The sequence below is a fragment of the Seriola dumerili genome, unplaced genomic scaffold (genome assembly GCF_002260705.1).
Source record: "Seriola dumerili isolate Sdu_G_001 unplaced genomic scaffold, Sdu_1.0 BDQW01000149.1, whole genome shotgun sequence".
Classification (NCBI taxonomy): Eukaryota; Metazoa; Chordata; class Actinopteri; order Carangiformes; family Carangidae; genus Seriola; species Seriola dumerili.
Window position 1 is genome coordinate 24,790,334 of NW_019174404.1, and position 16,988 is coordinate 24,807,321.

General features: G+C 41.1%; 1 protein-coding gene across 3 annotated transcripts; it reads left to right on the forward strand.

Moving 5' to 3' along the window:
- The first annotated feature begins 2,415 nt into the window (after window positions 1–2,415).
- On the forward strand, window positions 2,416–6,908 carry ldah (lipid droplet associated hydrolase). 3 transcript variants are annotated; one of them, XM_022750783.1, is made up of 7 exons: window positions 2,416–2,512; window positions 3,683–3,829; window positions 4,636–4,770; window positions 5,131–5,300; window positions 5,609–5,849; window positions 6,217–6,299; window positions 6,531–6,908. In XM_022750783.1, exons 2-7 carry the CDS (start codon window positions 3,691–3,693, stop codon window positions 6,717–6,719), a joined length of 957 nt encoding a protein of 318 aa, XP_022606504.1. In that variant the 5' UTR covers window positions 2,416–2,512; window positions 3,683–3,690; the 3' UTR covers window positions 6,720–6,908. The 3 variants fall into 3 exon arrangements, with proteins under 3 accessions (XP_022606504.1, XP_022606505.1, XP_022606506.1); XM_022750784.1 differs by having other exon boundaries at window positions 6,556–6,908; XM_022750785.1 differs by lacking the exon at window positions 4,636–4,770.
- Window positions 6,909–16,988: the final 10,080 nt, after the last annotated feature.

Genomic DNA, 16,988 nt, shown 5'->3' on the forward strand with positions numbered 1-16,988 from the left:
AACCTGCATGCAGCTAACCTTCTCCCTCTAACCTGGTACCTTTAGATTACATGAGCTAGGCTAACAAAGAAACTCACACCTTCCCTCCCCCACACATTAGGTGGTCTCAGCAGCCATTTTGAGTATTTTTTTGTTTACCACCGTCTTCTTTGTTTAGGTCATGTGGTCACAGTGACCACATTGAATCGGCCATCTTGCCTTTGTCTGTGGCCCCACAGACACACCCCCACATACACACACATAAATACACCTGTATATACTAGATTAGACGTGTTTTTACTCTGTTCCATTGTAAATAAATGTCTTTAAGTGTAACTGGTGTGTTTGATATTGCACAAGAGTGAATATTGCCAACCTCTACCTAGTAGAATTCCAATCCATCAAATTAACTTACTGTTGATATGGTAATTTGGTTATAGTAATTAAGGTAATTATTAATCAGAGTTCAAGATTAATAGTAATAATTTGACACTGAAACAATATTGGCTATTTTGCGTATTAGTTTAGGCTGGTGCCCCAAGGACTTTAATTAATATTAAAGTTATTATTTAATATTAGTATTTTTAATATTGATATTTTCTTAATTTAATTGCATTAATTTATGATAGCCACTAAATTAATAGACAACTGAAGATCCAACATTTATAGTGTCAAGCTCATGAGGCAGAGCTCAGACCCAACAGCCCCCCGCATGCCCATATACACTCCCAACAACATCTGGGCATGCTTTTGATGAGTCAGCGGATGGTGTCCTGGGGGATCTCCTCCCAGACCTGGATCAGGGCATCCGTGAGCTCCTGGACAGTCTGTGGCAAAACTTGGCGGCGTTGGATGCACAGATACATAACATCCCATAGATGCTCAATTGGATTTAGGTCAGGGGAACATGAGGGCCAGTCAATGGCATCAATGCCTTCATCATCCAGGAACTGCTTACACACTCTGGCCACATGAGGCTGTGCATTGTCCTGCACCAGGAGGAACCCATTGCACCAGCGTAAGGTCTGACAGTTGCTCTGAGGATTTCATGGCGGTACCTAACAGCAGTCTGGGAACTGTTGGCTATGAAATGGAGGTCTGTGCTACCCTCCATGGATATGTCTCCCCAGACCATCACTGACCCACCCAGAACCGGTCATGCTGGATGATGTACAGGAGGCATAATCACCATGGCATCTCCAGACTCTTTCATGCCTGTCACATGTGCTCAGTGTGAACCTGCTCTCATCTGTGAAGAGAACTGGGTGTCAATGGCAGACGTGCCAATTCTGGTGTTCTCTGGCGAATGCCAATCAAGTTGCACGGTGCTGATCTGTGAGCACAGGTCCCACTAGAGGACATCTGGCCCTCTTGCAACCCTCATGGAGTCTGTTCCTGACAGTTTGGTCAGAAACATGCACACCAGTAGCCTGGTGGTCATGTTGTAGGGCTCTGGCAGTGCTCCTCCCAGTCCTCCTCGCACAAAGGAGCAGGTACAAGTCATGCTGCTGGGTTGATGCCCTTCTACGGCCCTGTCCAGCTCTCCTTGTGTATCGGCCGGTCTCCTAGTATCTCCTCCATACTCTTGAGACTGTGCTGGGAGACACAGCAAACCTTCCTGTGACTGCACATAATGATGTGCCATCTTGGAGGAGCTGGACTACCTGTGCAACCTGATTGGGCTGCAGGTACTGCCTCAGTAGTGAAAAGGACCCTAGCAAAACACAAAACTAGAGAAGAATCAGTGAGGAAGGATCAGGACAGAGCAACTGTCTGTGGCCACCACGAGTAAAACCATTCCCTTTTTGGGGATTGACTTGCTTTTGCCTCTCCATTGCATTCACTTTCATTTGCACCAAAGCAGGTGAAATTGATCCACAATTACTTGTGCTTCCTAAATGGACAGATTAATTTCCCTGAAGTTTAACTGACTTGGTGTTAAACTGTGATGATTTAGTGTTCCCTTAATTTTTTGAGCAGTGTATTTTAAAACACAGAAATAGCATTTGTTTCTGTTTCAATTACATAACACCAGCAGTAAATTTTAACAGATTGTTTAATTTATATATTTTTCACAATTTATTAATGTGATTATTTATTTCATAATTATTTATTAATTCATTATTGAACATTTTGAGGCTCCAAAGGATATGTGAGCAACGTATCCTTGATTACATATTGCCAGTATTATTTAGTTTATTTAACTTATTTACTTTAGGCAAAGAGGCAGCGACTTAAGTCACTGTACTGAATGCTGTCTCTGCTTATATGCTACTGTATCATTCCTACCGCTCCTTCACTCAGCTTTGAGCTATCTACACTCCAGAACTACAGGGGGCAGCAATGTGAATGAGTTTTGGATGGTAATCACTCTTTAACAAAACCAAGAGAGCTATTGTGGGACGACCGCTCAGCTGATCAATCAGAGGCCGGCAGTGTTCGAAGCAGGAAGTCCTCACACCGAAGAAACGGGAGACGCTAAACTATGAGCAGGATATCATATTAATCTTTTTTTTTTCACCGATATTAAGAGGTAAAGTATAATTTAGTACACACTATACTTGTCAGATAAAGACAGAAAAATGGCTATTAGGATTCAAGCTAACGTCACTCAGTATATTGTAATTTCAACTCATTGAAGTTATTGTCAGTGCTCGTTACTCAAACCAAACTGCATTTAAATTCTATCAATTTAATCCGGCTTTATATCGGTAGAGGAGAGGACCATAAAATGTTAAATACCGCTCAGTATACCATATTAACCAGCAATTATTTTTTTAGCAATAACAGTATCCGTGTTTGATGATTGAAGTATGTCATATTTAAGCAATGTCAGAGACAGAGACAGATGTCCATATGTAAAAAGAAAAAAAAGGGCTGTCCGGAGGGGGAGATCAAATTAATTGCTTCCCCTTAGGCACTCCGATTGTAGATGTGAAACTGAAAATCCTCTAATATATGGATACTCCATCCTGTATAGGGATAGATTTGAATATTAGTTACTGTTACATTTCATGCCAGTTGCCTTGGCTTGAGGGACAACGCCCACTAAGGAGACTGGAACTGTGTCCCATTTCATACCATTGGTGCTGCCTGTAATGCAGTCTCTTCTGTATAGAGGATCTTTGGCAATATCACACGAGAGGGAGTGATGTTGTACAGAATATCAACAAGGCTGTGCGTGCCTCCCTCGTACCTATGACCGAATCACAGCCGTGCTGATATTCAGTACATCACTCCCTCTGGTGTGATATTGCTTGGTATTTGAATATTTTGAATTTTAAAAATGGTGTCCGTTAAATTGAACTTTATGTGATATTTAGCCTTCTCACTGTGTACTTTCTGTTACTTAAATGCTGTGTAGGCTTTACGGTTGGAGAATTTTAAGTCATTTGAATTTAGTGTTGAGAGGAGCTCCTGAATGCACCACATGCACAACTCGCTTTTTAGCCTTTGACACAGATGAACTGCATCACCTTTGGACCCTGCTGACAAACTGTAGAGCCAGTTGTAATAGATTGTTGCATTGTGGTAATAGTATTAAATAGTATATAGTATTACAGTAGCACCTTTTCATTAGATTTGAATGAATGTACTTAGCATGTGAATGGGTGGGTTGAAGCTCCTGAAAAGTGCATTAAAATATGACTTTTTAAGTGAAATGATCATAATTGGCTTTCTGATGTTTTCTTTCTCTTCAAAGCTTATGAGATGGAAAACATGGTGACAGGCAGCAGAGATGAACCACAAACAGACTTTATCTTCTGTTGTGGAGCCAACACAGAGGTCCTTAAATTTGGCTCCTGTCAGTTACATTCTGGACACAAAATTCTTTTTCTTATCATTCCAGGTGAGTTGGACTAATACTCTGTGTTAATGATTGTGTGTGTGGTTCATCGGCTGGGAGGATTTGGCTGTGGCTGAGCTTTTTACTCATTGGATAGCTAGAACCAATCATAGTTTTGTGAGCCTCTTCCTCCGTCCACCATATAGTTGAAACAGAAGTTTGTGTATCCAGTCCTAAAAATGAGAGTTGTAGTCAAAAGAGATCCAGAGAGTGTTAATGACATGCAGTTGTTATGATTTTACATTAATAATGAACTTTTACATTTCAGTACTATTCAATTGAACTGATTTAACTAAGCCATGTGTATTTATTGTGATGCTGAACCTGTTAAGATGTCCAATGATTAAAACAAATCCATAATATAATAATTGCATTGACATGTGCTCTGTGGATTCTGCAACTTTTTCATTGACCATCAGGTAGAGTGAATCATCTGTCAGTCACCTGTCTCCAAACTCTATCTTTATTTATCTTTGGACTAAACCAAACAGTTTAGTCTATTGGAATTTCATTGACCACAGTGGTGATCTCCAAATCTCTGAGTTTTTAGTCATAAAACTTTAATAGAGAGTGAATGCCACCAAACACCACTATGATCAGTATACAGTATATTTACAGGGAGGAGTATCATCATTTTAACTAAACATGCGTTTTTACATGGTAGGGGTATCTTCACATCACTTCACTCACAATGTAACAACCTCTGCTTGTAATAACTAATTGTATGACAACAAATGAAGTATGGAAACAGTAGAAAAGTAGAACACAATGTAAAATACACGTACTGTATGTTTTCCTCTTCCATTCAGGTAATCCTGGTGTAGTGGGGTTTTACAAAACCTTCATGCAAACACTGCACAGTATGTTTGGCTACCACCACCCAGTGTGGGCTGTAAGCCATGCTGGCCACTGTGTACCTCCAGACTCCATGGACATGGTACAAGGTACTGATGATTCTCAAGGTCTTTACACTATAGACTCCCATCCAATCTGTCTAATCTGATCTAAAATAGAGAACTATTATTGGTGAAAAGGTGGGTGTGGGGGGTGGGGGAAGGTATCAAGGAGTAGTTCATTGAAGGTAAATATGACTAATAGTATCTGATTTAATGTCGGCCTACTTCAAAATCGAAGTTGTACTTGAAACTCCATGTGTTTCCATTAGTTAGCATGGAAGCAAAGTGCACTGGCCTGTTTCTTTGCTGTCCCTAATATACCAACAAGACTCTACTGTGTATTTCCAGCATATCCAAACAAGTTACATAGATGAAAATGTATCTCCCTTTAAAATGTATTTCAAACAGATGCATCCTCGGCAGCAGAGGCAGATGTGTTTGGTCTGAACGGTCAGATTGAACACAAGTTAGCATTCCTCAGGAAACATGTTCCCAAAGAAACCAACCTGATCCTGGTTGGACACTCCATCGGCTGCTACATCATTCTAGAGATGATTAAGAGAGACCCTGAACTCAAGGTAAATCACTATACCTCACGATTTCTAAGAGCTGAAATTTGCAATATTGATGTTTTGTGACTGCATTAATCATAATTTTGTTATATTACTCCAAATCACCCTGCTGTCTATTGACATCTCAAATTAGAGGGTGACACATAACAGAGAAGTTAGTTTCTGTCAGACAATGGGGTTAAAACTCCCCTCTCGTCTTCAGACTAACAGGAAGCAGATTCACTCACATGAAAAACTCCCCTTTTCTACTCAGGAGGTTTCTTATCTCAGTGACTCTTGTATTCCCTTCGATTTGTCTGTTTTATTTGATACAGATTCTGAAGGCTGTCATGCTGTTTCCTACCATTGAGCGCATGGCTCAGACCCCTCAGGGGAAGGTTATGACCCCTGTGCTGTGTCACATGCGTTATGTGGCCTACCTGCCTCTCTTCCTGCTCTCTCTGCTGCCTGACAGATTCAAAAGCAGCCTGATCAAACTGGTGTTTGGTGGCATTCACTCTTTGGACCTCACAGTCGTTCAGCCTACTGTAGGTCTGCTAACTGGAGACTGTGCAGGTTGGTAAAGCTTGTTGCTCACCTAGATTCATTTGATTTTAATATATTTAGTTTTTGTTGAGAATATGTTATGTAATGTTGAATAATTTCTGTTCATTTTTGAGCCATTTTTTTGCAGTTGGAAACAATGTAAAATGAAATAATGAATGGGGGAATTTTGCTGGGTTTTTGTATGTAAAGGCTTGTTTTACACAGCAAGTTGAATAATCAACTTGATAACAGACACCGTTTTTCATCAGAACATAAAACAACAAAATCAACAAACTGTGGTTCACACTGCAGACCATACCTTTAAATATCTCTAGTGAATGTGAAGTTGATACCTAAATCAAAGCCATGACGCAAATGCAATTGTCTCTCTTTATAGCTAATGCTATGTACATGGGTGGTCAAGAAATGAAGAATGTTCTGGAAAGAGACAACATAACCATCAAGAATAATCTTGAAAAGGTAAGAAAATACATACCTGCTGTATATGATTCAATATGCTAAATGGCTACCAGTCAATGATTGATGGCATTAAGACATTGTGAGAATATAAAATATTAATGAATAAATGAATAATAAAATACTGAGCTTGAATAATCAGCTAATGGTTCACTCATTTTCAGCTGTTAATTTTTAATTCAGTATGTTTGTTAGGGCAGTTCTATAGTAAACAAAATATGTTTCTACTTTCAGCTCATATTTTACTATGGAACTACAGATCATTGGTGTCCTGTGCAGTATTATCTTGACATCAAGCAGGACTTCCCACATGGAGACATCAGACTGTGTGAGAATGGGTTCCGGCACGCCTTTGTCCTGGATGCAGGAGGAGAAGTCGCCAAAATGGTGGTAGAATGGATCCATGGAGACTTGAAGACATGAGTTCTTTAATTTTTTCATGTACTGATGACCATGATGCTCTGCAGTGTCCAGACCTGCAGCAGTGTTCAGTGGCAAAGATGGATTTTTGTATTAGCAGAGATCATGGAACTGAATTTAAATAGGACAGACTGTATATCAAATATTAATTTTAATATATATTGTATAATGATGTGATTTGCCTTGCAATTGGGGTGGGCAAAATGATGGTGGTGGAACTTATGTAGAACTTTGACTATGGAAGTAGTGAATGCATTCTATTAAAACCCTAAATAGAGTGTTGTGATCAGCATCAGTCTCCAAAGATAAAATGAGAAACCAGAAATCTGCTGTAGCACTTCTAAAAATGGTGTTGTCATTTTGCACATTTTTATTTTATGGTATCTTTATTTCACATTTTTTTCACATATATAGTAATGTGGGACATTAAATTTATGCATTCCATAGTATGATGACTTAATAAAATGCCTTTTATTTTTCATTGGCTTGTGTCTGTTGAAGATTCTGTGCTGTAAAACATCAGAGCTGCCTATGATGTAATGACATTGTATTGAAAAAGTTGCCAAACATTTAGCCACAGGTGTCAGTTGTAGGATTCTAAGCACATCTTGAACAAAATAAGAATAAATACACATAATAGGCTTCTTAAATGTGAATGTGAATATTTGTCATGTTTACCAACCATCAACATGAGTTAGACAATGAGACTATTCTTCTCTGCCGGTTTCATATATAAACTTTTTCTCTATAACACTGTACATGACTAAATGAACCACAGTGACACAGTGACTGAGACAGTGACTGATCCCCATGAATGTCATTAGATTGATGTAACGGTACTGGTAAGTGTTGCTAAATAGTAACTGGATGGGGCATCCTGTTAGCCAAAGCACTGATCATGAACCGTGGGGGCAGTGGACTATGTGCCATTGTATGCCTAGTAGTAGCCATTTTGCAGTAGCTTGCTGGTAATTCAGCCAAAGTCATACAGTATGTCGTACATAGTGATTAAAGTAATTACATTACTTTTTTTTTTTTTTTTTACCAATTTTGTGATGTTAACTATTGAAACTACAAACAATTAGGGGGCCATGAAAGGAAGGGAATGATTCTCGCTTTACCATTGCCTCTTCATCCTGACCATTGTGCAGACATGGCCAGGCTCTTCCAGGGTGCTCCTCTGCATGAGACCTGAGCAGTTTACTTGACACACTAGTTACTGTCTTTGTTTCATGTTCTTAATTCGTTTTAATTGTTTTTTAAGTCCTGCGTGTGTGGGTTTACGTCAGAGATCCAGTATGTGGGCTACAGGGTAGTTCACACAGTTCCTTGTTCCTTTATCTCAGTCGGTAGTTCTACTTTAGGGACTGCAACAAGACATGATGTTTTCCACACGACCGGGACCCTCCCTGTTTGTAGACCTAAGTTGAAGATCCTCTGGAAAGGCTCAGCCAGCTGGGCTGCACAGTCCTTTAACAGCCACGGTCAACTTCCTGGCCAACAAGTGTGATGAACTGGAGGCACTTGTGAAGAACCAGTGAGCATATCATTCATTTGATTTTAATATGTTTAGTTTTTGTTGAGAATGTGTTATGTAATGTTGAATAATTTCTGTTCATTTTTGAGCCATTTTTTTGCAGTTGGAAACAATGTAAAATGAAATAATGAATGGGGGAATTTTGCTGGGTTTTTGTATGTAAAGGCTTGTTTTACACAGCAAGTTGAATAATCAACTTGATAACAGAAACCGTTTTTCATCAGAACATAAAACAACAAAATCAACAGCTGGGTTGCACAGTCCTTTAACAGCCTTGGACATGCACCATCTGGGCCTGGTGCTTTTCCAGAACATAGCCTCAGTACACAGGGTTTGTAGGAAGGCTGAAGGAAAACCATTTTATGATCTGACCTGGCAAGTGGTGGTAGAGCTGAGGCAGTGTTAGCCTCCTTGACATTTGCACACAACAGATCAAGTGTCTTATTTTCCCTTGTGGGACAGTCAACTTACTGAGTGAAGCCAGTCAGGTGAGAGTGACATGGTTAAAATCCCCCGATACTGCAATGAATGCACCATCCTCGTGAATGACGTCACGCGCGACTGCAGGCTCTGCTCGTGGTTGCGCGTAAACAACAATGGTGACGATGTGTGAGAACTCCCTCGGTACTAGTGATGGGAATTCCGGCTCTTTGTGGAGAGCTGGCTCTTTTGGCTCGGCTCACTAGAAAGAGCCGGCTCTTTCGGCTCCCAAGTGGCTCCTCAGATTTTTTGTTACTTAAATTAATTTATTACCAAATTATGGGTAAGATGAATAACTAATGTAAAAAAACATAAAATATAACATATGTATAGTATGTATATGGCTTTATTAATAAACTTAACATAACTTAACATATACATAAATAAATTTTGAATAAAAAAGACCCATTTTAATTTGTGAAAAAACACAAAATCAACTAAACATCACTCAACAAAATATAAATTAAAATGTGCAACCATGTNAGTAACTGGATGGGGCATCCTGTTAGCCAAAGCACTGATCATGAACCGTGGGGGCAGTGGACTATGTGCCATTGTATGCCTAGTAGTAGCCATTTTGCAGTAGCTTGCTGGTAATTCAGCCAAAGTCATANCTGATCCCCATGAATGTCATTAGATTGATGTAACGGTACTGGTAAGTGTTGCTAAATAGTAACTGGATGGGGCATCCTGTTAGCCAAAGCACTGATCATGAACCGTGGGGGCAGTGGACTATGTGCCATTGTATGCCTAGTAGTAGCCATTTTGCAGTAGCTTGCTGGTAATTCAGCCAAAGTCATACAGTATGTCGTACATAGTGATTAAAGTAATTACATTACTTTTTTTTTTTTTTTTTACCAATTTTGTGATGTTAACTATTGAAACTACAAACAATTAGGGGGCCATGAAAGGAAGGGAATGATTCTCGCTTTACCATTGCCTCTTCATCCTGACCATTGTGCAGACATGGCCAGGCTCTTCCAGGGTGCTCCTCTGCATGAGACCTGAGCAGTTTACTTGACACACTAGTTACTGTCTTTGTTTCATGTTCTTAATTCGTTTTAATTGTTTTTTAAGTCCTGCGTGTGTGGGTTTACGTCAGAGATCCAGTATGTGGGCTACAGGGTAGTTCACACAGTTCCTTGTTCCTTTATCTCAGTCGGTAGTTCTACTTTAGGGACTGCAACAAGACATGATGTTTTCCACACGACCGGGACCCTCCCTGTTTGTAGACCTAAGTTGAAGATCCTCTGGAAAGGCTCAGCCAGCTGGGCTGCACAGTCCTTTAACAGCCACGGTCAACTTCCTGGCCAACAAGTGTGATGAACTGGAGGCACTTGTGAAGAACCAGTGAGCATATCATTCATTTGATTTTAATATGTTTAGTTTTTGTTGAGAATGTGTTATGTAATGTTGAATAATTTCTGTTCATTTTTGAGCCATTTTTTTGCAGTTGGAAACAATGTAAAATGAAATAATGAATGGGGGAATTTTGCTGGGTTTTTGTATGTAAAGGCTTGTTTTACACAGCAAGTTGAATAATCAACTTGATAACAGAAACCGTTTTTCATCAGAACATAAAACAACAAAATCAACAGCTGGGTTGCACAGTCCTTTAACAGCCTTGGACATGCACCATCTGGGCCTGGTGCTTTTCCAGAACATAGCCTCAGTACACAGGGTTTGTAGGAAGGCTGAAGGAAAACCATTTTATGATCTGACCTGGCAAGTGGTGGTAGAGCTGAGGCAGTGTTAGCCTCCTTGACATTTGCACACAACAGATCAAGTGTCTTATTTTCCCTTGTGGGACAGTCAACTTACTGAGTGAAGCCAGTCAGGTGAGAGTGACATGGTTAAAATCCCCCGATACTGCAATGAATGCACCATCCTCGTGAATGACGTCACGCGCGACTGCAGGCTCTGCTCGTGGTTGCGCGTAAACAACAATGGTGACGATGTGTGAGAACTCCCTCGGTACTAGTGATGGGAATTCCGGCTCTTTGTGGAGAGCTGGCTCTTTTGGCTCGGCTCACTAGAAAGAGCCGGCTCTTTCGGCTCCCAAGTGGCTCCTCAGATTTTTTGTTACTTAAATTAATTTATTACCAAATTATGGGTAAGATGAATAACTAATGTAAAAAAACATAAAATATAACATATGTATAGTATGTATATGGCTTTATTAATAAACTTAACATAACTTAACATATACATAAATAAATTTTGAATAAAAAAGACCCATTTTAATTTGTGAAAAAACACAAAATCAACTAAACATCACTCAACAAAATATAAATTAAAATGTGCAACCATGTACAGTGAAAAACAAAAAACAAAATGCGAGTGTCTGTAACCCCTCCCCTCCCCCCTCCTGCTCAGTGTAGTCACACAGATGCTGCCACAGCCACACATGTTGACCAATGCGGCTTTAAAAGACAATTAAAAAAGAAAAAAAAACGATCCCGTCGTTCACTTCAAAGAGCTGGCTCTAATCCAGCTCTCGTTCGCGACCGACCCATCACTACTCGGTACATAGTACGGTCTAAGACCAACTGCCAACAGTTCAATATCCCGACAGCAGATCTTCTCCTTCACTGTGATCTGACCGGGGTTACACCATCTATTGTTCACAAGCAGAACCAGTCCTCCACAGGGGATTAGACAAGCTGCATCATTAGCTGTGTCATCTTTCCACCAGGTGACAGAGTTTCTTGAAGTTATAGTAACAGCTTGAATGAGCTGCAAAGGCACGTATGGAATAAAAACTGTCTGGAGAGTCTGACTTATTCTTCCCACTTGCTCCGGCGTCTGTCCGCTCGTACTGCAGTGAAGCTGGGTAAATCCACACAATGGTCGGGAGTGTTGTCGTTTAACCAGGTCTCTGTGAAACATATGAGACTATACTCACGATATGCTCACTGGTTCTTCACAAGTGCCTCCAGTTCATCACACTTGTTGGCCAGGAAGTTGACCGTGGCTGTTAAAGGACTGTGCAGCCCAGCTGGCTGAGCCTTTCCAGAGGATCTTTAACTTAAGTCTACAAACAGGGAGGGTCCCGGTTCTGTGGAAAACATCATGTCTTGTTCCGGTACCTAAAGTAGGACAAGTTGCTGAGATAAATGACCACAGACCGGTGACCCTCACATCACACATCTTACTTGGATGAGCCAGGTGGTTACATGAGGATTATGTTCTTTGATTTTTAAAGTGCATTTAACACCATCCAACCCCCCATTCTTAAAGACAAGCTGGAAGGGATGGGGGTGGAGCTCTGCTTCAAGTCCTGGATTGTGGATTACCTAACAAGACGACCACAGTACGTCAGGCTGGGTAACTGTGTCTCAGGGACAGTGATGAGCAGCACTGGGGCTCCACAGGGGACTGTTCTGGCTCCGTTCCTGTTCACCCTGTATACAGCGGACTTTAAATGCAACTCTGAGTCCTGCCACATCCAGAAATACTCGGATGACACAGCTATTGTGGCGTGTATCAGGAACGGGCAGGAAGAGGAGTACAGGGATCTGACTACTTCAGAAGGAGGCAGTTCTTGTTGCTTCATTCACTGAAAACCTCCAAGACCAAGGAGATGGTCATGGACTTTCGGAAGTCTTGGCACACCCTTCAGCCAGTCAACATTAGAAGCATCTGGACAGTAAACTGGACTGGTCCCTGAACACGGATGCCATCAACTGGAAGGGGCAGAGCCAGCTCTTTTTCCTCAGGAGCCTCAGGTCCTTTAACGTCTGCAGTGAAATGCTGCACGTTTTATCAGTCAGTGGTAGCCAGTGTACTCTTTTATGCTAGGGCAGCAGCATATACGACATGAAGTCAAGGAGACTGGAGAAGCTTGTCAAAAAGGCTGTTAACATGTCAATTTTAAACATCAACGCATCTTTTCTTTTAGACTGTTGAGTAACATCTAATGTTGGCTCTTCAGAGAAAAATATCATTAGTGCAACTAATGAAAAACATTTCAAGTGGCATAAATGTATAATATTGATGACTCTCCATTTTAGCATTTTAGTATAATTTAGCCTGTTCCTGCCGCTTGTTGCCCAGCTAGTGTCAGTAACTTTACGCTTATTTTATTATGACTGTACATTGAGATTGTATGGATCCAGTGAATACACGTCGATGGGTTCACCTTATTGTAATCACTTTACCTTACGGTTACCAGATCAGGCAGGATTGAAAGTTCACTAAGCCATTACATTTCTGGGGAGATTTCAGCATCCCTCTGTCTTCATCAGGACCTGAGCCAGTACAGACACCGCCTCCGACTGTCCCAACACCAATGGCAGAGAGTGTACAGGGTCTAGGTGTGTGAAATTCTATCATTCACTTTTACAAGTAAAGACAAAGTGACTGTTTGAAAGTGGAATCTTTGTTCCAGAGCTAGCAAGGATCTGCTTCTTCCCCTCAGCTGTCACCCTGCTCCACTCTGCACCACTTGTCTGTACCACTGTGATTATATCAGAGCCACAGTGTATACATTTTCATACTGCTGATTCATAGTGTGTGTGTGTGTGTGTGTGTGTGTGTGTGTGTGTGTGTGTGTGTGTAGACTACTACTTGTTTAGAAAAATGTAACTTCAATATCTTAATTGACATATTAATTTAATGTGGTGTGTTTGTCTAAGTGCCACTAGATGGCAGTATTAGAGCACAAATGGCAACTTGTTGCATCATCTAGTGTAATGATGTAAATATGTGAGTGTACGTGAGCATCGTGTACATCATTGTCGCTGCAGGACTACTATTGAGCGTGTAGCTGCTTCTCCTTCTCTGCTTCTTCATAATATTTGTCCTGCTCCTCCCTTGACAGCACCTTCCACTGTGGACACATGTCACAGCAACACACAACTACGTGCAACTGCAGGCTGACTTGTGCACAAACAGTAGCATAAAAAATGCGATTAACAGATACACACATTAGTAAGGGCAGGCCTTGCAATGCAAAGTCCCACAGTGTATTTGTGTCAAAAAATGCTGGAAATCCTCTGTTCAGATTTAGATTTGTTCTCTCATATCATGTGACAAGAAATACAAATCATTCTCTTTCACGAAAAGAACAAAAATACCTGTCTAACTGTGAAGATTTATTGTTAGAGGAAAATGTTAGAAGTGTTGTCTTAGACACTGCTCGATGCGTGACTGCAGAAAACTTTAACCAAACCGTGGTGAAGTTTGTGTGACACTTAGTGTCTGAAACATACAGAGCAAAGAAACTGACTCTCTATCCAAGGACAGAATTTACTACTGCTGTCACTGATGTTCAGCTTAGCAAAAACATTAGCCTCTGCTCCTTCCTGAACAGCAAAAAGGCGTTTGGCGGCTTCTTAATGTATGGCTGATTTTCATCCTGCTGGTCCTCACACTTTCTCTTTCTATGGGAAACAGAGAAAACAGAATAAGAGTATCACCACTGAGTAAAACTGTGGAGAGAAGCATTTTAGAAACAACCAACAAAGTCGGCTGGGATTTTGTAAACAACAACAAATACTAAACAAACAGCTGCAAGAAATGAAATATAAGGTGACTGATTTGATCATGAGTTATTGTTATGGTCTTCCAGTTGGTGACCACTGCCACAGATCATGAGCCTGTCAGTCTGACTTACTTTGGCACAGGTGTATTAAGTGGTAGAGCAGCAGAAACAAAAGGAGGGAATCTCTCTGCTGGAAGCCCATACTCCACCTCTCCATTCCTACATACTGTAAATAAAATCAGACAGATGTATTCGATTACAATAAAAGTGTGTTTGAAGATACAAACAAAGGCTCATAAATGTGTATACTTTGTTGGCATTAATTTGCTTAGACTATTCCAACAGGAGCCAGATTCTTTATCATGCCTTGAGGGAGATTCACCTTTGGCACATTGTCATACTGGAGGCACAAACAGCAGGGGATTAGACAAGCTGCATCATTAGCTGTGTCATCTTTCCACCAGGTGACAGAGTTTCTTGAAGTTATAGTAACAGCTTGAATGAGTTGCAAAGGCACATATGGAGTAAAAACAGTCTGGAGAGTCTGACACACAGATAAATAACCATAATATGGCAGTGTGTGAATGTTTGTATAGAGGGTCACAGAAATCAGGAATATGTGTTTATGTGAAGGTCAGACCACAGTAGAAAATGCTTGGCAAGAACATTATTAATGCATTAATGCAGCATTTTAAAAGACTTTACCTCTCATCAATTTTTTTATGTAGTTAGGTTTATTAAAACTGGTTTTGGGAACCCAAACCTTCTGTACCAAGAATCCATAATAACCATTCCAAACTTTTACTTTTACTGCTTTACTGATCTAATGAATTAATTATAAGGTGTTCTTGAGCTCTGCCTGACACCTGAAACTCTGACAACCTTGTTACTTATAGTCCTATTTATAGTTAGGTAGTTATAGTTATAAAATGTGTCATTTTTCTATCGAAGTTTTGAACTGAAACAGCACAAATTTATTTATTTTGGTTATGACGGATCCAGCTTGTCACATCATAGATATGACAGTGAATTCTGTTGTTGCTGGTGCCGAGGAGCTCTGACAGCTGCTGCTTCTGAGATGCTGTGTTCAAGCCACTAATATGGCAAGTACAGTGAAGAGAGAGGGAAGGTTAACCAACCACAAATCATCAAACATGTGAAATTTGGGGCAGATTGAAGAATGGATAGTAGAGTTACAGCAACTTCCTGTTTCATGGCGAAGCACCGCCACGGTCAGACCGTCCAAACAAAAGTCACAGTTTTCACACTGAGGCATCATCAGTGTCTTCAGCATTTTGCGACCAACTTTGGGGTGGGTGTGTTCAACCTGCTAGGAGGACTACATCAAAGTATATAACATGATATTTCCTGTTACCACAAGGTGGCGCTATGATTATCAGTGAACATGGAGCATGAAGATGTGTTAAGGCTGGGACTCTTATCAACCTCAGAAAGTTTGGGTCAGTTTGGAGAATGCTTGCTTGTTAGTTAGAGCTAGTTGATTTTTTCATGGCAAAGCATTGCAATTCGTCCTTTGTCCTTTGAGATTAAACCAATCATGATATTGGAATTGGACAATATGTTATGGACATATAGCTACTTCCTGGTTCATATTCACCTTGCTGCCAGTGCCACACCCTTGAATAAAAACTCTTGATTTTCACAATAAAGCATCATCAGGATGTACCAAATATTTTCTGACCCTGATAAGGAGGGTCAGGTCACCCTGCTAGGAGCAGTAAATTAAACAGTAAAACAATGTGTTCAATGCCTTTGTAAATATTCAATTTTGCTGATGAAAAATTATTCATACTGACCTGGGACGAACCTGTCTAGGAATGACTGAAGTGATGTTGACCCGCTGACACACCTGTAGTTTGGCAGGACAATGTTGGTTCTTGGAGGTGGTGCCAGTCTGTGTGTTGAGGTTTGTCCTGGGTGCATTTAACATGCCTCTCCTGGTCCAAGAGAGAAACACCAAGAAAATCTCTGCCCTTTACCGTTAGCTCGTTGAGAGGGTTCAATCATGATGGTCTGCTGCTCGACCCTCTACAGTGCAGGGCCAGTTCCTTCTTGGTGATCTGCTGGTCCACTAGTTTTTTAGTGACGCGAGGGAGACCTTCCTGTTTCAGCTGTTCCTTCTTGGCTTTCAGTAGCAAGCAACATCCCCACTGTCCCACTGCAAAAATACAGCATGACAGTTTGACGACCAGATTCCCACCCACCAAATCTTTCTTTGCGTTGTGTATGTCCTCTGCTGTCCTGACAATAGTCAGAGTGTCACAATTCACTTTGCTGTTCTCCTGCTGTGATGGAAATTTCCACTCACTCACCCTCTGGCCACACCTCATCAGCCAAATCTGCCACACCTGGTGTTCCCAGCTGAGTCTCGTTAACTAGCCACTTTATAAGCAGCTCTGTTTCATGCACTCAGTGCCAGATTGTCTTCGCTCATGCCTGACCTTCCAGCAATAACCTGTGGACTGACTTCCCGGTACCGACTCGGCTCGCCTCTGATCTTCTCTTCTCGTCTCTGCCCCGGCAAACACTACAGCCTTCCGTTCCTGACCACGATTTTTGCCTGTGAGTTTTCTGCTCTCCGTCTGCTTGTGGCTGTGTGGTGTTTCACCACTACAGTTTTCCCTGTCCTGCTGGTTCGCCGATCCTCTGCCTGTCCCCAACAATCCTTCTGTTGTTCCCTCCGGATTCATCTGCATCGCTGCCTATCCACCGGTTCTCGACCCTGCTTATATCCTCGTCAAGCCTGCCT